We start from the raw sequence: 23294 nt of genomic DNA, 5'->3' as shown, positions 1-23294 counted from the left end.
CTGACACATGGATTGTCATATTTATTCACAGACATTGATTGTAGTTAATTTATTGGAGTATCATATCATAGGCAGGTTCCTTTAAAACTTGCCAATGAACATAATTTTTATGCGTCATTGTTCTGTAGAAACAAGGAAAAATGATTTCTGATGAACAAATGCCTTGAGAAAAGTACATCCTTCCAACCAGCAAACAATAAATCACTGACAGAAGTTATAAATGAAGCTGCTATCCACTCATCTGTAGCACCAATAGAGTAAAAGAAAAAAAATCATAAAAATTTGACACAAATGGTTGAAAACAAATTACATTCCAAAAATGATTGCAAAAAATTTTAAATAAGATAAAAAGTCTGACACTCTACTTTTTGTACTGGTCCCACAGAGGATTCATTAATGTTTTGACTACAGCTTCTTTCCCTTTCTCAAAATTATGTTGTATTTGTCACCTGTGTGACTAATAAAATGTACTTGCTTTTCTGGGAAGAAAAAAAAAAATCCCTTTTACCATGTCTGTCCCTCATATACAAAAGTAAAACACCTTATTGCTTAGTTTGATAAAAACCTGAATAAATAGTAGAATCAAATGGCTGTCAGCCTTGAATCTCACTTGAATTATGGATCGTAACACACTTAGCAACCCCAAAGCTGATAAAGTGTAATTGAATAAACGTAAAACCAGGATTAAATACACTTTAGTTTTGATCACTGTGGCATTGTAAACCATTTAAACATACTTTATATTCTAAACATCTTTAGTGTTGAACAGATGAGGTTTTTAATGCTGGGGCATTAAAAAAAAAAAAAGAAAAAAGTTCACACTTTGGTTTTAGTCAAAAAAGAACAAAAATTATTTATAGCTCATCATTCTTGAGTTTCTGCAGTGGTGTCAGTGATTCAAGTAACTAAAACCTCACACTTAGAGTTCAACTACTTGACTTTTCCACACATCACTGTCAGTAGCAGTGTGTACATGTGCAAACTGAATTCTGTGTAAGATACTCCAATCTCTTGTTTACATTCACAAAGACGGCGTCATTTTCAAAAACCTGCTCTGTAGGAATTGACAGTCCTGAAAGAGTCTGAGTTCTCATATCCTGAATGTGGAGGTGATGCTGTGCTGCACAGCATTTGGGGAGGCACACTGCTGTGGTTTTCAGCCTGTTTGACACTTAATTGTTCTGGACACAGAAGTAACCACCTGCTTTTAACGGTCTGCGGGCTTACAGCACATGACTGTAGCTTTGTACTTTTGCAAACCTGTCTTAACTAATATGGTTTAACCTCACCTTCATAGTACAAAACTTTATGAAATATATAAGAAACCAACAAAACTAAAAAAAAATAAATAACTAAAATGACTTCCTGGATCTATTTCAAAATGTATCATGATTTGTTTACCATGGCTATGTAGTTGAAAACCTCACATTTTCCACTCATTTAGAGGTACTGACTGGACGTGAACAAATCAACAAGACCTGCAGTAAGCACCTCCCTCATTAACAATGCTGTGTCCTAGCAGGTGCAATCCTATCACTCAGTTCAATGTTTCATAGGAAAAACAAACAAAATTCTCAATTAGTGGACAAACCATCAACGGTGCCAATATAGAGTCTAGACCTGGATTAGACCTGGGAACCACAACATGTCGATTCAATGATAAGAAACATTTACTTTGACATGCAAGTTAAAAATACACAAATTGGTACAATTTCATTATAAAAAAAACAATCAATCTGATTTGAAGACCTTTCTATACAAAGTCCTTCAGCTCTTGTAAACAGGACAGGAATGTGTCACCCATACAGGGTCCAGAGACAAGGGACGCCACTCTGTGGCCCTGTGGAATGGCTACACTGTCAAACTATTTTCACTGCAAGTTAAAACCATCATCAAAACATAAAACATGCAATTTAAATTTTACAGAAAATAAAAGGCAAAGTTTCTGAAGTCACTTGGCGTTGTGTGGTGTCTTCGACTACTCCCTGACTGAGCAAAGAGCTCTGGGGCTTTTAACCCGGGAGCAGGGATGCCACAGTGGTCTTGATATTTTTTTAAATGAGTGTCATGAGATGCTCCATCTTATCCAGTAGTTCAGAATAGCAGCACAGGACTAAGCCCCCCCCCCCCCCGTCTTCAATAATGAGGACACCACATGCTCTGGGAAAAATGTTCCTCTTAGCTGTTGATGTCTTGATAGATGGAGTTGGTTGTGGTGAGACCAAAGATGAAAGCTCCGATTGTAACCATGACAACACCAAAGACTACCAATCCATGCCAGCTGTGAAAGAGAGGACGGTGGAAATGAGTGTAGCAGTTGACTCTGATGTGAAAGGCTCACTCAGAGCAGATAAATAACACCCAATTTCTATATATTGAGACAGTATTTCAACATCTAATCTTATCAATTAAAAAAAAAAAGTGATTTTTTTATTTTTACTGCCATGTTTTGATTATGGAATAGAGTCACAATTTAGGAAATGTTTGAAAAATGGTTCATTATACAGCTAAAAGTTTTGTTTTTTTATTTAGATGGTTAGTCTTTGAGGATCTGGAGATATGGAGAAACCTTCTAAACATCAGTAAGTGACATGATGTAATAAAGTGATGTAATAAGCAGCATCTCACCTGGCTGTCCGGCTGTCTGTCTCTGATAGTTTGGCTTGCATCAAACACAAACCTGTTAAGTTTAAGAGACATGACATAAAGACATTACAGTGAGACATTTAAATTGGGGTTGTAAGGAAGTCTGAAACAGTGCACATGATGAGGGCAGTGTTACCTGGGAAGACAAAGATAAAACAGGCCGCCAATCCTCCGATCAGCGAGATCACCCGACCAATATCTGGGATGAAGAGGGCGAGGACGAGGGTGACGACAAACCACACCAGGGTCTGCAGGATCCTCCTCCTCTGCTCACGACGTACACACACTTCCACCTGTTCACCTTGAAAACGCAGCCAAAGCCCTTCTATAACTGCCCTGGAAAGACACATGATCACACCAGAGTGCAGTGAGGAAATGCTCCATAAACTAAATCGATAAATAAGGAAACTTGTCTGTATCACACACAAGGGAAGCATCGAACCCTTGTAATTTTTTTCTCCCCAATACTCATTCAAACATAAAGGTATTGGCTGAAACCAATCCAACAACAGTGCTCTTTTCGCCTCTTTCCATTTATGAATCTTTACATCTAACTGAACTGAATTATTCTTTTATGTGTGAGGTGACATGAAGCTGTAAATACACATGGTTTCTGAACTGCAAGAAGTACAGTGCAGAAGTTCATACATTAGAATTATTTTTAGGCTTGTGCAAATACATTTTTTTTTCTATTAAAAACAGTCCCTGATTGATTCAATTGAACATATTTAATGTGGGTATGTCACATTCTGCCCATGCTCAATACATTTAATAAGTTCAGTATCGATCCTTATAATGATTTAGTATCTCAGATCAGTGCATCAGCAAGTCAAGACAAAACTAGAGGGATAAATCGTTCTGGCTCATTCATCAGACGATATTATCTTATCTCAGATCATATCAGTATCGGCATATATGTTGCCAGAAAGTAACAGAAATGCTGAAGATATGCAAGTTAATTTAGAAAGTGTTTCCATTACATAGTGTGTTTATGTAAAACTAATAACTATCAGTCGATATATAATAAGTTCTTTTTATTCTTAAATATAAATATCAGCTCAGTCCAGCCTCAACAGCATTTTATTTTCAGTGTATCTGACCTGCCACAGAAGTGTAAAATGGGGTAGGATGTGATCACACAGATGACAATAAAAGCTCTTGCGATGGCCACAGCAATATCATCAGGAGGGTACGACATCAACACGTCCTGACTGACATTGGAGCCAAAAGTCAGGAAGCCGCAGACACCTGATCAACACAAAACACAAGCGCTTTAAGTACTGACAGCCAGTCACGAGTCATGTGACCTGCAACAAAGCTGCACAATATTTCTCTTTTGCCATCAGTGTAGTGTAAACTGACACTGAAACACTGATCCGTCATCAGACAAGAGAACCAATAAAGTGGAGAAATGAGCTGTAGCTTGTTACAAAGTTTGAAATTTTTTAAATAAATTTCAGTGTATCACACAATTCATCATCACTGAGTAAACATTGAGTACACATTGCACACATTGACAGTACCTGTTCCTGTGTAAACAAAGAGGCAGATTATCATGCTGAGAGTGACCACAAGTCCCCAAGGTCTTATCTCTTTCCTGCTCATGCTGTTGAACACTGGCACACAGCTGACATGGCACTGTAGAGAGAGAGATAAGGAGACAGAAGATATGCAAAAATGATTCATCGATTTTATACTCAAATCATAAGAGAAGCAAATCATTTAATGATACCATATGAGGAAATACCTGGAAACCAAAGCATATGGTGGGCATTGCATTGAAAACTGCAGTCCAGGAAGCAGAACTGTAACAAACACAGTGATTTAGCGACTCAAGCAAAGCAAGATGACGAGGATGAAGATGTTTCTGCTTGAATGAGTCTTCGGACAATGCTCAAATAATTAGTGAGAAGTTTCTGAAAAGCTGTTAGCTGCATAAAGTAAGGGCAGTGTCATGGTGAGTGGGTGTATGGCTCACCTGGTGGGACCATAGCCCGGAGTCATCTCTTTATCTGGCCAGATGTATTTTATAATGACCACGACGGTAACATACCAGGTTCCCATCACACTCAGTGCACTGCAATGAAGAACGATAACTCAGACGTGATTACAATGGAAGGTAAAAGTAATCCTCAGTGAGGAAATAAGCTGAGTGAGTAGACAGAGCGACAGAGCTTTGTACCTGGCATACTTCTGAAAGCCAATCTCTTTGGGGATGGAGAGAGGAAGAATAACCAAGACAGCAGTAACAACAATGGTAAATTTGCGGTCAGTGTACCAGAAGCCACCGGTACTATCTGTGTCATGAGCCACTGCTGCTATCACTGCAAAAAAAAAAAAAAACAGGGAAATGTTTTTGAGAAGGACAGACAAGTAGAGAGGGAGGCAGTGGTGTATGCTGGAGAAATGTTACAGAGTGCCATGGTGGGAATTAGCCCCAAACTGCTTTACACATGGCAGAGATTTAGCAAAGTAGTTAAAGAACATCACAGCCACTCATTCATTCATTCATTTCAAAAGGCAGAATGAGGTGGGAGGTCACAGTCTATTTCCAGAAACAGGCAGGAGTAGGAATTCTACTGTGTCAGCGTCTCAGTGCACGGAAATGTAAGAGCAGATCACATGAGGGACACATTTACTGAGAGAAAAAGCTGAGTGGTGTCATCCTTGATGCTCTTTGCCCTCTTCAATAATGGCACTACCTCTTATTATTTTAAAGCTTAGCAGCACTAACACTAGATATCTTCCTTTGTTCAAACACACAAATGTAGGGCAAAATGACAGAGTCCATGGAAATATAGGTGAAAGAACAATAAGTAATGACAACTATACAAGGGTAAGGGTGGCTGTTGGGTGATTCAGTGCGACTATACTTACAGCGATCCAGCTGGTCTCCAATGACAATAAAGAAAGCAATGCAAGTGCCAAAGGTGTAGACAGCAATGGCTACTTCACATATGACTCCTGTGACTTTCCCACAAGTGGCTCGAACAACCTCCTGATAGGTGCTTTCGTTACTGACCTGAAGAAACCAGGATAAAAGGATAAAAAGTGTAATGGATTCAGCAGTAAAGGGACTGGAATAAAGAAATACACCCCAGTCTGTATACATTAACCTCCACCATCACTGAAGGGTCTTTAAGTAATCTAGCATGAAGTCTAGCTGACAATTGTAAAAAACCAAACATGACAGCTGCTGTTATAGCTTTAAGATTGGCTCTTAAATCTCTTTAAGCTCTTCTTCTAATACAGTTGTGACACAGCAGCAGTCAAGCTTAAAGCATCAGCCCAAAATCATGTATCAGATAATGTTGCTAATCAAAAGAAAGGATCACATCTTTATATTTGCAGAAGGATCCTCACTCTAAATATTTTCATTCATTCAAATATATATTTTTAATGCTATTTAATGTCATCTTAATATTCTGTTTTTTAATGCATTTCCATGCCTCTGTAAAGCACTTTGAATTGCCTTGTGTCTGCATGGTACCATATAAATAAACTTGCTTTGCCTTGCCTTGCCTTACAGACTGTAACCATCTTCAGTTTAAGGAATGCTTGATGAGAAAGTAATGGTTTTATAACTGCAGCATGAGCACACTCAGTCATACTCAAGTCAATAATTCTCATGGTACCACAAGCCTTAAGACAAAGTTCATCCTGCAGCTAAAAAGATTTTTGTATTTAAAAGAAATACACTGTAGATGTTTCTGGCTCCAAATGAATATCATCTATTAAGTAAGAAGAGATCAAAATGTAAAACTGACTCAAACTTGCATGTTGTATGTGTTTTAGCATGTAAGCATAAGTCTGAGCCATTCAGGAAGTGAAAGTCTGAGATTCTGTGCAATGCACTACATCAGGAATACAACCGCAGAACAAAAAAGCTATTACACAAGAACAGTGCTCTGATAGTTTCACCACTAATGAAGGAAAAATATTGAAGTGAGAGAAAAGCGGCATGTGGTGAGAGAAATAAAGAGAAACTACAGTAAGAGATGAAGACTTCCAGGAAGTCAGACAGTGACAGGCCTGAGGCGACACAAACCTGGGAGCAGTAGCCCAGAATCACCAGTCCGCTGATTATGAAGATCAGCATAAACTGAAATACAAACACACAGAAAACATCACATTATAGTTCCCCATCATACTGTCTAGAGCAGTTTTATGTCTGTCACAAGAAAAATAGACAGCTGATAACAGCAGACAGTTTGAATGTATTCTAAAATTCAATGCAGACTAATGTGTAAATACTGTGCGCCTGCTTACACTGAAGCCAGGATCGGTTATCATTCAGACGATTAGATACAAACTTTAGTCATTTATCAACTAAAACAATATTCTATTTTTTTTCAGGTGCTCTTCTCACTGGTTTGAAGTGGGCGGCACTCAGTAGTAGAAATAAGATGTCAGCTTCTTCTTTGCAGCAATCAGGGTTTAGTAACATATAAATTACAGTCTGATAAATGTGGGGTCGTTTTCATATGTTGGCATCAAATCTGATGAAACCACAACATAGTCCTGACAAATAAGAATAACCCACATTTTTCAGTCTAAAATTCTTAATAAATAACAACTAAGAATGATTTTTCTCCAAAACTTGAACTCTGGTTGTTGCACAATTAGTCATGAATATTTCAGTTTTCAAGGACCTAAATAGCCACAGTTGTTTCCTTCTCTCTGTTAAACTGAATTGCGTTTCGGATGGTGGGCAGACTTAGTAAGTCATTTAAAGACACCGCCTTGAGTCATTTCTGATGGCATTTATTGTATTTTTTGTGGTTTTACAGAGCAAATGATGAATAGATGTATCTAAAAAATAATCGAATCAACTGAAATTGAAATTTAAAGTAGGTTGCGGCCCAGTTTATGTCATTACAGTAAAAGCTTTTAGTCCTGAACACCTGCCTCATTCTGCAGGAAAGGACCTGTATAAAGGGGTGTTTTCACTTCTCCTCACCATCTGAAGCATCACTCCTGCAGTTACGCCGTCTGCCATATTGAAGGCTGCAGGGAAATTGAGTAAACCTGCTCCCAGTGCTGCATTCACTACGATGAAGACTGCTCCCAAAGACGACACGCCCCCGCTCCTTCTCCTATCCGTCTCAAGGTGCTGCACAGAATCCACGCTGGGGCTCTGCAAGAGCCATGCCCTTTCTCCAGAGTCATTACTGCCAACTCCACCCCAATCCTCCACATCAGCGTTAATCGCCATGAATCCTCAGGCTGTGGCTCGGCCTGTGATGCCTTTCGCAACCCAGAAAATTTGTCTCCAATTTTCTGGATCCAAAGGGAAGTAAAGTTAATCAAAGAGTCCAGGTGAAGGGACAAAGATCACTCAGGTGCATCTGAAATTTTACGTCCAGAGTCGTTAGTTCCACAACAGTCAGGAGAAGCTGATGTTTCAGTGTGATGTTGGAGCCATTCAGTGACTGATCTGTAATGAAATATTGTTTGAATTTATAGATATTTGTACTGTGAAATAACAACTGAACAATGTGTTATCATATCAACATACTATGTAAATTACTGTAAAGAAATAATTTGCATTAAATGTTTGAATGAATGTGAAAGAAGCATAAGAGTCATTTTTTGTACAACACAGATTGTGTTTTCTTAAAAGAAACGATGACGGCAGGGAAAATATGTATATAATTTAAATAGGTGACTAAGGCATAATTCTTAAGAAATGTAATGTGACAGGATTATCTCCAGTTTTGCTGTCATGTTACAGCTCAATCATCTTTTGTGCAACAGTAGGCTGCTTACTTTATGGCTGACATGAAAATCTGCACTACTGGCCCCCATGTGAGTGTATTACAGGTTCCCTCTGGAGTTTTTGATCATCTCTGGTTCCTTAAAGTAAAGTTTTGATTCGTTGGTTCCTGAATTGTTTCCGTTTTGCAAAAGGACATACATGCACTTCTCTAGCATGCTGACAGATAAAGAGTTTAAAAGAGGTTAGTTGGTTAGCTATTTAGTTAGTTAGATGATGTTTTTCATTTTAAAAACAATACCCTGTTCTAGTGTCACTGTGTTTAGTGACATGTAGCCTACTTTAAAGAAAACAGATCATCAATTTATCGAGAACAAACATAAATCTCAAACAATAAAGCTATTCGGTAGAGCAGCAGATCTCTCATCAAATCACTGTGTCTACAGAGACTTTAAGAGAAGTAAAGCTAACGTCACTGGTGACACGGGAAGGTGCTGATGGTTTGCAGCTGACCTCAACACAAATGCACCTTCAGCTGCCTTCGTCAAATACTGATTAAATGAACCCCTCATAGCTTTAAATGTGATTAGATTATCGCTTTTCTTTTCATTATTATAACAATGACATATGTTGCCCTTTGTTACTCTGCGTGCTACGATAGCCTGTTAGCAAACGTTACACCCTGCTAAACACAAAATACAACAGGCCACATGTTGAAATATTTCTACGTCGGTTATATTCACCGTTATGTCGTCGTTTTTAAGTCAAGCGTAGAGGCTCAAATGCAGATAATTTGATACGATACCTTTGATGTTTCTCAGCCAACAGAGAATGACTGAGCCCTCTGTGTTTTTGGCAGCTTGTAGAAAGCCGAAGAACATGTGACACTTCGTCACGTGACTAGAGAGCTGGGCGTGATTCTGTTTGTCTGAAATTGTGGGTATTGTAGTCAGTCCTCTGTGTTTAGGGGCTCAAGGAAAAAGTACAAACACAACTTTTTCAAAATACTCCAGTTTTTGAAAAAAAAAATCCTATTTAAGTAAAATTATGCATCAGTGAATTGGCAGCATTTCCACTGTTGTAGCTGTTTGAGGTAGAGCTGATTTTTATTCACCATTTTATTTAATTTCATTTAAAGGGCTGCAGCTGATAATGCTTTTCATTTTTGTTTAATCTGCTGAGTGTTCTCGATTAATCAATTGATTGCTCATTATTATTGTAAATAGATTTATAATAACAAAAATAATTAAAAGGAAATGCAGCAAATCTTCACATTTTAAAAACTGGAGCCAAAGTGTTGCCAGTTTTGTAAACAATTACCTAATTAATTATCAGAACAGTTGTCCAAAAATTTTCTGTCAATCCGAAAGTTTTAGCTTTACTTTATATACTGTTAGATAGTTTAATTTATAATAAAGTATCATGTGCTATAAGTTGTTTTGTTTGCAAAAGTCTTAATTTAACTAGTAAAAGTGCAATATTTCTCTCTGAAATGTTGTGGAGTAGAATTAAAAAATGGCATGAAAAGAAAAAAATCAAGTACTTCAAATTTCAGCACAACTACAGTACTTCAGGAAATGTACTTTGTTACATTCCACCACTTTTAATTTTATAGGTGAAGATACAATTAGTGAAATGTGAGAATCACCAACTCAATGCTGCGTTGAAACAAGTGGAACTTTCCACAGGGCCCCTGAAGACCCAGATTCACTGTATGTAAACCATATTGTGGTGGATTGCACCTCCATGTAGGAATGTGCCAAGATAAACTGAAATGATTACAGCCTTGAAACCAGCCCTCTTTTGTAGAGTGGCCATGTGTCAGATTCCAAGGGCCGACAGCTCAGTATTGCCCTGAGGAAACTGTCGATGCTTCATTATACGTAGCTTTTTTTAAGATGTCTCTCCTTATCTTCATGTAGACCCACAGTTTTACATATTATAATGTATAATAACGCATCCATCGGAATAAGCAAGACGCAGGCACATAAGAACGGAAAGGTGGGTAAACTAATGGTTAACTGATCAGATCAGGAAGAGAAAAAAACAACACACAAACATTAGAGTAGATCATTCCTCTATAATAATTTATTTTTTGTTCAATAAGGTACATGACCAGTGATCCATTATTTCTTGACAGAATGCAAAAAATGGAGGCGAAGTGCCAGAAGTTTCAGAAGTATGAGTAGACTGGGGTGAAACCCCACATTCCTAGATGCCATCTGTGCCTTACAGTTATAATGATGAACAGATTGACACACTGAAAGATGATGTCTGAGTGAATGAGTAGCAAGTGCATATTTTTTTCATTAACTGTCCAGTGTTCACCCCATTCAGGTCCCCATCTTCTATTTATTAACAAGAGAGACATTTGTACAGCGAAACAATACAAAGCCTTTATGATAAAAATCAAAAATGGAGCATTGGATTTGGGGCCATGGTGGAATATGAAAAAAAGGTGGAATTCATTCAACATGTATTGATTGCGTCTTTGTACTTTGTAGTTTAGCTCTTTGGGCTTGTGTACTTTTTTGTAAGGGGGTTAAAAGGACTGACTGAGAGACTGCTGCCCTGCGACCAACGAGAAAAAAAAAAAAAAAAAAAAAAAAGATTTACAAATACTCCTACCAGAAAAGTACTGAATACAAGGGAGATAGGTGACAGACAGAGATAAGGAGACTAAATTACCAGATGATTGATTAGTTCAGATGAACAACCACAGATTAGGCTGATAGTGAATTGATTAACTGGTTGACAAATGCCTGTTAATACAGTGAAGTCAGATGGTAAAAACAGCCAGTGCCAGCCTAATCTTGAAACAAACAGTGCCTTACAGCTTATAAAGTGCTACAACTTAACCTTTAAAATTAAGAAAAACTTCTACAAAGCAACAGAGATCTCACCTTGCACGTAAAACTAATGCCCAGCCTAACATCACCCCTGTGTTAGTTCCTTGATGTTTTATAGTGAGTGGGCCCATAGCAGATAAACAGCACACATTATGGGGACACTAATGCACATCCAACAGTTGATTCCACATAATAAATAACCAAAAATGAGACATCAGCTAAGTCAGTAGAGGGAGAAATTATGTCTTTTATAATTTGGCAGGGGAGCCTGGTCAATGAAATGTTTTAAAAAAAGAGCACAGCAGCAACCACCCGAACTGGGACAAAGTTGAAGTCATGATGAAATCCAATCAAGAAAAAGTCTAACTAAACACTGAGCTCTTTTCTAAAGGTGGAATGGAGCAGACAGAGAATAAGTGACACATAAAGCTCCTCATTAACACTGCTGCTTTGATTTTGTAGCTCTCCCAGCAGGATCCACTCTACTTGGTAACTGTGTGGATCCCCTGTGCCAGGTAGCCTACGTTTCCAGAGGACACGCCTGCCATGGAAATTCTGCCATCCTTGGTCATGTACACGGAAAACTCCTTTGACAAGCGCTCAACCTGCAGGAAAATACATGAACACACAACAAATCCACATGTCAGTATTTCAGCAACAAACATTCCCACAGAGATTTGTTAGAGAGACCAGTAAAAAGACACTATAACAGTTAGGATGAAAGCACAAACAAGTTTCACAGTTGTTTAGGGCCAAGGTGGTTCAATGATTTATTCAAAAACAGGATGTTCAATACGGGCCTATAAATAATCTGAGAGACGTGTTGACTGTTTCCAGAAGATCTGATGTAAATACTAACTGAAGGAAGTCATTTATTCTCCAGCATGCAGTTTTGTTGTTGCTTTGATCAATGTGTCATTTGAGAAACATGAATCAAATTATTTCAGTCATCACTTCACTTTGTGAAACCTGACTCCGATGACTAACTTTTTATTTGTATACACTCTGAGTGTGAGATACGGACTCCAAGAGAACAGAGTGTTTCCCTGTATCATAACATTTTAAAAATAATAGCTTTTCACTGCCATTTACAGTAAACAGCTGATCAAAAAAAGAACACAAACTCTACGGCAAACATGTCACAGATTAACAGTACTGTGTAAGAGGATAAAAAAGGCATGTGATTAAATTAAAATCAAATTTACAATTTATTTAGACATATATTTAGATGTTAGAGCTGCTCTAGGGGACAATTTTAAACACTGATTTGTAACAGTGCAAGCAAAATGAGTGAATTCCCTTTTGAGATGGATTTTCAATTAATCATCAGAGGAAGGGCATTAAGATTCAGCCAGGCTACCGTGCTAAATTTACCTTTAAAAAGGAAAAAGCTGCTGGGTTTTTATTTTCTTTGTTTGAAATACTATTTCAAAGTGATGGGCATTTTGGGAAGGATTTTCACTTTCTGCTGGACAGTTTGATGAAAAGACAGATACCACTCTCATTTCTGTACAGTAATTTCTGAATACAGTAAATCTTGTTTGTTATCATATCTTGGTCTGTACAGTGAACAATTTGCCATTTCCCAGGGACAAGTGCCAGAGTATTAGTTGCTTGATTGTTTTTTCTTTGCACTGGTGTCGTTTCTTCATGTCACTGTCATTGTTTTTTTTCTTAAGGCGTACAGTTCGTCTTGTGTTGGTTGTGTGTTCTTTGTTGTGTATTTGTGTTTTTTTAATGTCTACTCGATGTGCCTTTTAAATTGCCCCCTCGGGACAAATAAAGTTTAATGAATTGAATTGAATTGTTGCATGGCATCATTTCATAAAGTTGGTTAAATTTAAGAATTGAACAATTAGTGTCTGTCGCTCTCTACTGTGAACTGTCAAAGCCAAAAATGTGTGTGATTACCTGTTCGGGTTTGAGGCCTGTGAAGCAGAACATCCCGATCTGGTCGATGACGTGTTGCCAGTTGTGGCTGGAGCCCTCCTTTTTCAGGCCGGCCACCAGCTGTTCTCTCATCTTAATGATGCGGTTAGCCATACCGTGGACCTCCTCCAGCCTGTGATGAATGACGGCAGGGTAGGACAGATCAAGACATAGATCTTGGAATATATCTTAACCAGTTTGGAGCATATGAAAGATTAAGTGTTTTAACAAACCTCCAAACTACACTTCTGGTTCAGGATGTATGGATATATTGATCTATTGATCTATAAGCACATACCACAGCGAGCGCAGATCAGGTGTGTTGAGAATGGTTGTTGCAATTCTGGCACCGTTCATTGGTGGGTTGGAGTAAATGGGCCTGATGAGGATTTTAAGCTGAGACTCCACTCTCTTTGCCTCATCTGTGTCTTTACACACCACAGTGAAGCCTCCCACACGCTCACCTGTGAATATCAACATACACACTGACTGTTAAACAAAGTGATTCACAGTGAGTCGGACCAACTCAAACTGTTAATCCACTAAGACTCACAACTCAAGTTCAGTGATATAAAAAATTTAAAAGATATATTCTGAGTAAACACCACATAAGGAACTGTGCCGGTGAACGTAACTAATATATCTCACATTTCAGTACAATTATATTTGTGCTTAGAAAGTCTAAATGTTTATTTCAATAGAACATGTTTTGCTATCACAGTTTTACCACTGGGTGGTGATAAAACACACCTATTCAGTAAAAGGTTTTTCATTCAGTTTTTCTATTTTACAAGTACTGTTATCTACATATCACCTTTATTACTTTATATTTAAGAACAGCATGTATTGGATTCTGACTGACCATAAAGTCCCATGTTTTTGGCAAAGGACTGGGACAGGACGATGTTGTGGCCCTGTTCAATGAAGTAGCGCACAGCCCAGGCATCACGGTCGATGTCTCCACTGGCAAAGCCCTGATAGGCCATGTCGAAGAACACGAGCAGATTCCTTTTCTGTGAGGTGAGAAAGAAAGGGGGAGAAGAAAGGAGAAGAAGAAAGACACAGACAACAACAACCAGTTAATAATTTTTCAACTGATAACAGCTAATACAGTGCTTATAATCTTATTATTGTGGCTTTTGAACTCTGAAAGATCTTTTGATTTTGAGATAAAATGTGTACTCACATTTTTATCAAACTGCAGCTGGAAAGATTTCACAGACCTCTCTTGAGATGATGCGTACTCACCTTCACAATGTCAGCGATCTCCTTCCACTGCTCAGGCCTGGGGTCCACACCGGTGGGGTTGTGGGCACAAGCATGCAACAAGATCACACTCTGCTCTGGGATTTTCTGTGACATTAAAGGAGGTTTTGGTTAGTCAACCTACAATATTGTGTATAGCACAATGTTGATGACAGTTTTCACTGCCACACCAGCTGCAAGACATATAACTCATTACATTAATAACTGTAACCAGCTGCTTTTTACACGCTGGGCGGCCTTGTTGAAAACCCTCACCGCCCAACCTTACTGCTCAACACCTCAATTCCTAATAAGACTACAAACTAACCACAATTCTACAAAATAATCAAAAATAATAAAATACACATTAATGGAATTACAATTTCAGAGCATGAAAAGATGCCAAAATATCATTGTGAGTGTCCCTCATTAATGTCTTACAGAGATGTCTTCGAGAGCTCCTTTGAAGTCAAAGCCACAGGTGGAGGGGTCGTAGTATCGGTATGCTTTGAGCTGCATGCCAGCGTCTCTGAAGATGGGTGTGTGGTTTCCCCAGGACGGCTTGGGCAGATACACATCACGTGAGCCTCCGTGGAATCGAGACTGTGACAAAGGAAAGACCTGATGAATAATCTGACCCTAATATAAGTTTGTGCTAAAAGATCAATAGAACAAGATCTCACCAAAAAGTTGGCTCCAATACGCAGAGATCCAGTTCCTGAGATGGTTTGGACAGTGATGTTCTGTTGGGAGAAGAGAGTTGGACTTAAAACTGTCAGAAATGTCTTGAGCTTCATTTAGTTTGAAGTAATTAACACCCAAACTTACTCTGCCACTCTTCAAAACCTCACTATCAGCACCAAGAGCCAGCTGGGCACAGGCCTTGGTAAACTCTCCCAGACCACCGATGGGAAGGTACTCCTTATCCAGCTGTTTGGCTGCAATCACAGCCTCTGCCTAGAAGGAAAGTGTAAAAATCAAAAAGTATAAAACACAACTAAAGCAATTTCCTTGACTGGTATTCCCTACTTTTTACATAAAACATCTATGATTTAGTTAGTTAGCATTTTGTTAGGTTCAAAATAAATGCATACACTTTCTCATGGTGACAATGCAAAACAAGAAATTCTCCTAATTATTAACATGTGTTTAACCCACAAATACACTGAATGCTAATGGGTTCAGACATGCTGATGTTCCACAGAGCTTCGGAAGCTGAGCTCAGGATGACGAAGAAAGAATGCGCCAATGAGAAACACCCTGAGCAGCAACAACCTTTAACCCTTCTGACACTAGGTGAAAATATAAACCTTTAAACTCTTGAGTGACCCTGAGTGACCCCTCCATTTTCCAAAAAAAACTTCCAAGGAGGCAACACAGTCTAATAGTGAAGTACTGTGGTTCTCTTTGAAATCACTGTGATAAGAATTTAAGAATCAATGATATGACAGCTTTCCTCTCCCGGGTAGAACTTAGACATATCTGAATTGTATGGATCAAATCACTGTCTGTATATGTGTGTGTGTGTGTGTGTGTGTGTGTGTGTGTGTGTGTGTGTGTGTGTGTGTAACACTAGAGTATTCCTGGAGGGCTGGGCGAGTTCTACCTTGCGGACACAGCTGAGCACAAAGGGCTTGCCCTGGTCATCCCTGTAGGCTCCCACTCCCAGGTTCATCTTCTTGGGGTTGGTGTCCTTCTTGAAGGCCTCGGTCACCCCCAAGATGGGATCGGGGGGACCCATCTGCACTCCACCCCACCATGAGCTGCAAAGACACCAAAGCAGGTGAATAATGATTTGGACAGGAGTACAAACAAGAGAGTCAAGAATTAATTGATAAGAATTGATCTGTGTGCGCTGCCCTGAAGAACAACTATGCTGCTTCTTATGTTTTCATGGCCTTAAATGACAGTAGCCACACTAATGTTACGTCTGTATCAGCCATGCTCCTGTGACACGCTGTGGACCTAATGCTCGAGCTTAATTCCTCATGTGACCTGAGGATACCACGCTGACGTAGATCTCATGAGCAACACATGCTCAGTGGACACAAGTTTCATGAAACAAACATTATAATCCATTCAGGAGGTCCAGAGTCCAACAACAAGAGTAATCTGGGCCTTCAACACACTGTTACAGAAATCATTCCCACACTCACTCAGTCACTACGCCCGACATAAGTTTGGAGTAGGGTACTCGATCGTGAGAAAATGTGAATATCATTCATATCATTATGAAAAGCATGCTAATTCTAAATTTACATTTACTCATTTGGCAGACGCTTTTATCCAAAGCAACTTACATGTGGAGGACATCAGTAAGCTTCAGTGCAATAGGAACCTATAGTGTAAATATTAAGTACTACATCTATTTATAAGTGCTATCTTATGTTATCTTCACTTGTGTTTTTTTCCCACCACGTTGGTTCAATTAATATTTGTCTAGTGTTACAATACTGCTAACTGATTAATCATTACCTTATATAAATGGGGACTTCTACATTTTTATTACAGGATCTAAATGGAATATCATATCATCCTTGTCTTTAAGCAGTCTTTAAACGTCTGGTATTTTGAAGGCTCCTCTATGCTAAAAAAAAAAAAAGTATGATTTAGTTTGTTCAGTGTTAAGCAAATAATGTTATTAATGAACAAACCAAACCATCCATAACATGTATAATTTTGGAAATTACTGATCTATCAAAATAGAAATATCTCTTGTAAGACTGAGGTAATACCGGCACAAAAGACAAATGTAAGTAAAAGGCAGAAGAGTAAGTAGACCAGGATTAAAAGCAGCAAACATGAGCTCCATATCAAATCTAAAAAGGTCATGCACTCTGACCTCTTGACCTCAGCTGGACAGTCCACAGCTTATCATGCACATGACAGTGTTGCAGCCAGTGTAAATGGATTAGAACCCCTTAGGATTTGTTATGGACATCATACCACAGAAGGATAGATGTAGGCCTACACTGTCAGGCTTTATAGAAAGTAAGAAATCCAGTTCAGATTGAGTGAATGGTTTTCAAAATACTTGAGACTTTTCTTTCTCACTGAATGTGTAGACACTCGCGCAGGTGTCAGATCCAACTCAAAAAACCTGTACAGGATCACAGACCAAAAAATAACACTGCTCATAAATAAACCAATAAACCCAAACACTGGATCAGAATATATTCTGAGTCATATATCTATTCCCAACACTCACTTTCACTATGATATATCTATATCTATCATAACTGATTATATCTTAAAAAATGCTTCTTAAGCAAACGAAACTCGATGTGAGTGGAAAGGGGATGACCAGGCAAAGAAAAATCCAAAACTTGGCATGTGGACATCAGCCAGCTCCAAGATGTTTCAGGTGCTGTCTTTCTCAGTATGGGCATGACTCATCTGTGCATGATGTGTGTTGTGCATTAAAAAGTAAAGTAGCAGAATATGAAATCAGATTACATCTACCTTGTGATATCCAGTGCAACTACCACTCAAAATGAAAGTGTCTGCTCAGTAATACAGCACAATTCCAATGTGTAGGCAGATAAAATGAAAGACATGCATACAGAAATGAATACAAGTGTATGGTGAAAAAAACTATAGCCTACATTTCATCACTAGATACCACTTGTGTGTATGTGTTAAAGGCCTATAAAATCAGTGCATTGCTGACTGCTTTTGGATATACCGTGTTATTATGGGGTGCTAATAATATAATAATTGTCTTGTAGCTGGAACATTTCAGACTTTAGACATTAATAAAATAAATATGTTGTGTTACACATCTGCTTGATTAATGCAGATTGTTGTGTGTCGCGACCTTCACTGCACTGCTCCTCACATATCATCTCAGGTTTCTTCTATTTTGTAGACCCTTAACTTTGAAGCTAAATTTAGGACTGAATGCTTTGCAAAGGGTAAGAGTCTCCTATCCCCTACTGATAACTTTAAATAAGATCACGCTTGTTTATTTAGTAGTGACTACAGTTCACTGCCAAACATATGTTTACCGCATGAACAAAACAGTTCACACTATTTGCAGTTAACAGGTCGGTTCAGTTCAGTTCAGCTCAGATCAATTGCTAAGTTGACTACAATTGGGCATTTGATCCTAAAGCTCCTACAGGGTGTAGACAACACAGTCTAAGAAATAGGAGTTGCAACTCCCTCTATGTCATTCTGATGACATAGAGGGAGTTGTTGCAAACTTTTAAAGTAAGATTAGATAAGATTTCCTGATTTTCGTTGCCCAAGTAGAGTGAAGTATTGTAAGCAGCTATCTGTGAGTAGACTTAACAAAGACTGTACAGTGGGGTCCAAAAGTGTGAGACCACATTGCCATTTAAGTGAATGGTTAAGTGGTCTCACACTTTGGGACCCCATTGTATGTACAGTATGTAGATATATAAAGAACATAAATAAGGCAATTAAATAAACGCGTCTGTGCAAACAGAAGAGGTTGCAGTTATTTTACACCATGTAGAATTGTACAATTGAGAATCACAACAGCAGAAATGCTAAGGGTAAAGTAAGGGAACATTTGGGTTCAAGTGGTCTCATTATATCTGCATTGTGCATGCACACAGAACCTTTGAACAACTGGACTTCAGCATTTACATAAACATCAGTGACTGACGAGTTATCAGTGATCAATAGACCAAAGGCCTTTTTGGTAAGTTACAGGGGAGGGCTGCTGGGCTTACAATGGTGCTCCTTCTCTACCAACTGCTTTAGTGTCTGGTTACAGGCGGTGGGGAAAAAAACCCTATTGTCATTCATGTATTCTTGAAGCAGACCAGCGTGCTTGAACATGAGACGACAAGATGAGTCAATATGCAAAAACTGAAACACGCCCTCACAGACAGCAATGCGATATGAGAGCAAAACGAAACCTAACGTTACACCTGAGAACCATGTATGTATTCTTAGTCTTATGATACTGCCATGCTGCGAACACAGGGGCAAAGCAAGGACCAGGTACAGAAACACGACCAAGAATATCCGAATAAACTGTCTACATGAACAGAAGCTACAAATGAAATGTTTTGGGAAGATAAAGGCGCAGCGACTGACCAAAACTAGTTTGTCCTCCAAGGGAGGCAGAAAGGACATCGGCGCCTGTCTCATCCTCGCCGCTAGAAATGAGCCAATCAGCTATCAAAGGCGGAATGCAACAGCCAATCAGCTTGCACGACTTGTCCCAACTACGACAAGTCGCTTAGCTCAAACTGTGCGTCGGATCTGAAAACTGAATCCATCGCGATCGTGTAAATCCTAAAAGAAATTAGCCCTTAAATCTACAGTAAAGCAGAATTGCAACAATCCAAAACGACATATTTTTATGAACTAATTATTCCTAATGCACCAAACCGAGCCAGGCTGTTATTTTCTCTTACATGTAGGTGACTGCTACACAGGAACTTGTGCTACTGACACATCACAACGTGACTTTCATCACTAGCGCACTTCGTGATAGCATCGCCAAGTTACCCTCTAAGGTCAGCTTTAGTGCTCACCAGAGAGGATGTCTGGGGCAGCAGGTGCTGACCTGAGGGGCTACAGAGTCATAAAACGTTTTGACACAGGAGCTAACCTCACACAGCACTTGGGCCCCGTTGAAACCGTTTGACCCCTGTATATGGTAGCTAGCTAGCTAGTATGGCTAAATTAATCACGGAGAAGTGAAGCTCAAACACAAATCCTATGACTGACGGAACCGTAGGTGTTAACGTTAACATAACGACTTCTCTGCCGGTCAAGCTAGCTGCAAAACTAACGTGGCAGGTCGCTGCTAAATTACTGAGACAGCTGTGTTTAAACGTCTTTCCGCTCGGTATAAGTGTATTTCTGGTTTACCTGTGGCGGGTGGACAAAACTCCCAGGGACGGGGAGATGTTCCCGAGACAGTAGATCACCTTGTTTGACTTAAGCAGGGCCATTGCAATGCTGCACTTGGGAGTCGAGCCTGGTAGGATGTGGACGGATGTGAAGGGCAGGGATGACTACGACACTACGCTCCGTGTACGTGCTGACGTCAGAGCAGCAAACGGTGCCGACGCCTGCTGAGATTATAATCTGTTTGTGGTGTGTGGAGAGCAGCACGCATAACTCCAATCCATCAATGCTGGAAGAAGTTGTTTTTTCTTACTAACGTAGAAGCTGCAGTATGTCAGTGTGTAACGGCCGTAGTTGTACAAGTCATGCATTCAATTACTGAAGTACTACTCAGATAGGGTACTAAAGAATAATCCGTTTTAGCATCAAAATGTATTTAAAACAAATGTAGCGACACTCATTGCGTAGATTGGCTCGTTTTTGGATAATGTATATAGGAATGTAATTATTGATGCATTCACGTGTACATCACTTCAATGTTAATATTAATATGCTGATGGGTGGATTGTGAATTTCCCCCTGGGGATCAATAAACTCTTAAATTAACCTTTAATAATAAATAATTCCTGGCTAGCTGTGAGCATTGTGCACCTCTCTCTGTTGAAGACTCGCTGACGCAGGCTGGTGCACCAAGCCAGTCTGTCAGCAGCAGAGCCTATGAAAGGGGAAGCCATTCCCAGATTGCAAGAGTCAGTGGAGGGCACCAAGAAACACCACCCCAAAACCACACCACCACTCCACCATCTTGATGTCGCTGCCCTGCTATTCAGTACCGATGAGGACAAGGCCAGCCTGATGGCAGAGCACAGACATCATGGAGGATGACTCCAACTCAGTGGACAAGTCCATTAGCCTTTGTTCTGAAGAAGACGAGGAGAACATTGAGCCCTTCACCAATCTACCGGCTGCAAAGAGTTCAGTCTTCATGTGAAAATGTCAGAGAGACCAGCTGAGATCTGCACAAAGACCATGGGGTCGTCTGGTGGGAATGAGGGGATCGTCTGCTTAGCAATGATATGACAAACTATGCAAGCAGATAATTGGACCCAAGGTGGTGGCATACATTGCAAAAAGTGAGCCCAGTAACGATCCTTGGGGCACTACTGTTGGGAAGGGATGGGATAAGAACATTTGTCCTTGCCGTGACACACTGAAGGAGTGCCCGGTGAGATAGGATTCAAATGTGAAGGAGGCAAAGATATAGGCTGAGAGGTTTGTGTCAGGTGAGGGTGCTGGATGATTAAGTAGAGGTCAGCAGGGTCACTGGGTTTGTGCCATTTTCTCTCAGTAGCTCTGAGATTGGTATGCAGCTTTCAGATGGTGTCGGTCAACCATGGGTGACACAGGTCAGAGCGGGCAGGGTTGGTGGATAGAGGACACAGGCTATCCAGGCATGAGGTTAGAGTAGAGCAGAGAGACTCAGTGGCATCACTGACCTCATTGAAAATGTGCTAATAGGTGGGAGATTGAAGACAACCACTGAGGAAAAGTTAGCAGAAGAATGTAATTCATTAGAATCATCCTGATCCACAGTCCATTTCAGAAGATGGTGACAATGCACCTAAAAGCTGTTTGCTGGCCATGCAAAACAACCAATGGCAGATTAAGATACAGGCGACATGGGCGGCACCTTGTAAGGGGCAGAAAGGGCACTTGCAAAATTAAAAAATTAAAAAAAAAAAGATACATTTGCAATTCATGTCACCATGTGGATCAGGGCAGGCGCCCTGATAAGAGTGGAACTGATCAACACAACCTTTACATTTATAGTTACTTCTTTATGGGATCATTTTTGATTGCAGAAATAATTCCTCTTTCCAGCAGTAGTATTCTGCAGTTACTCAATATGTCCAGCTGAGGACAGTATTACACAATAAACAGTGCATCATCTTTCGAGCTGCAGCTATATTGCATTATTTGTATGTGAATCTGCCAGTAGTCTTGGCGCAGGGCATCATGGAGACTTTTCTAGTCACTGTGATAATTATCTTATGCCAAGATGACATTACTCCTGCATCCAGGTCATATTTAATACATTTATCTGTGGCCATGTTGGCTTTTACTGGACACAGAAAATTAAATGATAACTTGTGCCTGACCAATTACAAAAAAGTGTGTTATTTTCAACTGGAGGACAATTACGACCAAACATCACTGGTTTACTTTTTCTGTCCACCCGAGCACCGCACCTCCAGCCTCCCACCAGGAGGAGACCTTCTCTACATTTAACTCACTCCACACTTTGTGTGGAGGAAATATGGCTATTTCCAAGAAACCCATTATATGAGAGAGAATTCACTCACACACCCAATGTCAAAAAACAATAATTTGAGGAGCAGAGATGAGGAAAAATTTAGCTTTTACAGTTTCCATTTTTTATTCAGTTGCAATGTGTAGTGTTTTTACCTTTGTTTCTTGTCAGTATAGGTTAGCTGTATGGTTTAACTCAGTTTATCTCAGTATTTGCACTATATGCATGTCTGTATGTATAAGATAAAGTTATTATAAACATGATCTAAATCTTAAAGTATTTCTCTAACTAATCCTAACCACATAACCACACTGAAATCATTCTCCATTTGTCTTTAAACCACAGAAACTAATGACAGTTTAATATCTCATGATGAAGAGAAGTAAGAGCTTGAGGAAAGAAGCATTAAAATGAAAGCAGCAGAAAAAGAATAATGGAAAAACTGATAAGAGAGAATTAGCGACTATAATGTTGAGTGAATGTGTATGTTTGATTTAACAGGAATTATTGATGCAAAGTAAAGAGTCAAAGAAAATAGGGCAAAGTTTAAGCAATAGTGAATGCCCCAATAAATCATATTTTTTACAATGAGAGTGATCTGAGGATGAATATTGTGACTTTAAAAGCCTAACTCATGTGTCATAGTAGGGAATGTTAGTGAGCTGTGTCCACTAGCCTGTGTGTGCGTGTGTGTGTGTGTGTGTGTGTGTGTGTGTGTGTGTGTGTGTGTGTGTGTGTGTGTGTGTGTGTGTGTGTGTGTGTGTGT

The 23294-nt window shown here is 39.4% G+C and overlaps 2 protein-coding genes across 3 annotated transcripts; both read right to left on the bottom strand.

The window, feature by feature from the left end:
• Positions 1-2124: 2124 nt before the first annotated feature.
• slc38a7 (solute carrier family 38 member 7) lies at positions 2125-9238 on the bottom strand. 2 transcript variants are annotated; one of them, XM_022739591.1, is made up of 12 exons: positions 9168-9238; positions 7607-8083; positions 6695-6748; positions 5524-5668; positions 4829-4970; positions 4625-4723; positions 4394-4451; positions 4170-4284; positions 3747-3894; positions 2783-2982; positions 2629-2680; positions 2125-2281 (listed from the first exon to the last, which is right to left on the bottom strand). In XM_022739591.1, the coding sequence occupies exons 2-12, from the start codon at positions 7859-7861 to the stop codon at positions 2179-2181; spliced, it is 1371 nt and encodes a 456-aa protein (XP_022595312.1). In that variant the 5' UTR covers positions 7862-8083; positions 9168-9238; the 3' UTR covers positions 2125-2178. The 2 variants fall into 2 exon arrangements, with proteins under 2 accessions (XP_022595312.1, XP_022595304.1); XM_022739583.1 differs by having other exon boundaries at positions 9106-9218.
• A 1184-nt stretch (positions 9239-10422) lies between these two features.
• Positions 10423-20384, bottom strand: got2 (glutamic-oxaloacetic transaminase 2). Its single transcript, XM_022743333.1, has 10 exons — positions 20239-20384; positions 15992-16148; positions 15214-15342; positions 15069-15128; positions 14827-14988; positions 14389-14493; positions 14003-14153; positions 13439-13604; positions 13123-13273; positions 10423-11816 (listed from the first exon to the last, which is right to left on the bottom strand). The coding sequence occupies exons 1-10, from the start codon at positions 20319-20321 to the stop codon at positions 11694-11696; spliced, it is 1287 nt and encodes a 428-aa protein (XP_022599054.1). The 5' UTR covers positions 20322-20384; the 3' UTR covers positions 10423-11693.
• Positions 20385-23294: the final 2910 nt, after the last annotated feature.

Source organism: Seriola dumerili, unplaced genomic scaffold (genome assembly GCF_002260705.1).
Source record: "Seriola dumerili isolate Sdu_G_001 unplaced genomic scaffold, Sdu_1.0 BDQW01000003.1, whole genome shotgun sequence".
Classification (NCBI taxonomy): Eukaryota; Metazoa; Chordata; class Actinopteri; order Carangiformes; family Carangidae; genus Seriola; species Seriola dumerili.
The sequence above is the reverse complement of the archived record's forward strand: the minus strand, read 5'-3'. Positions and strand labels throughout refer to the sequence as shown.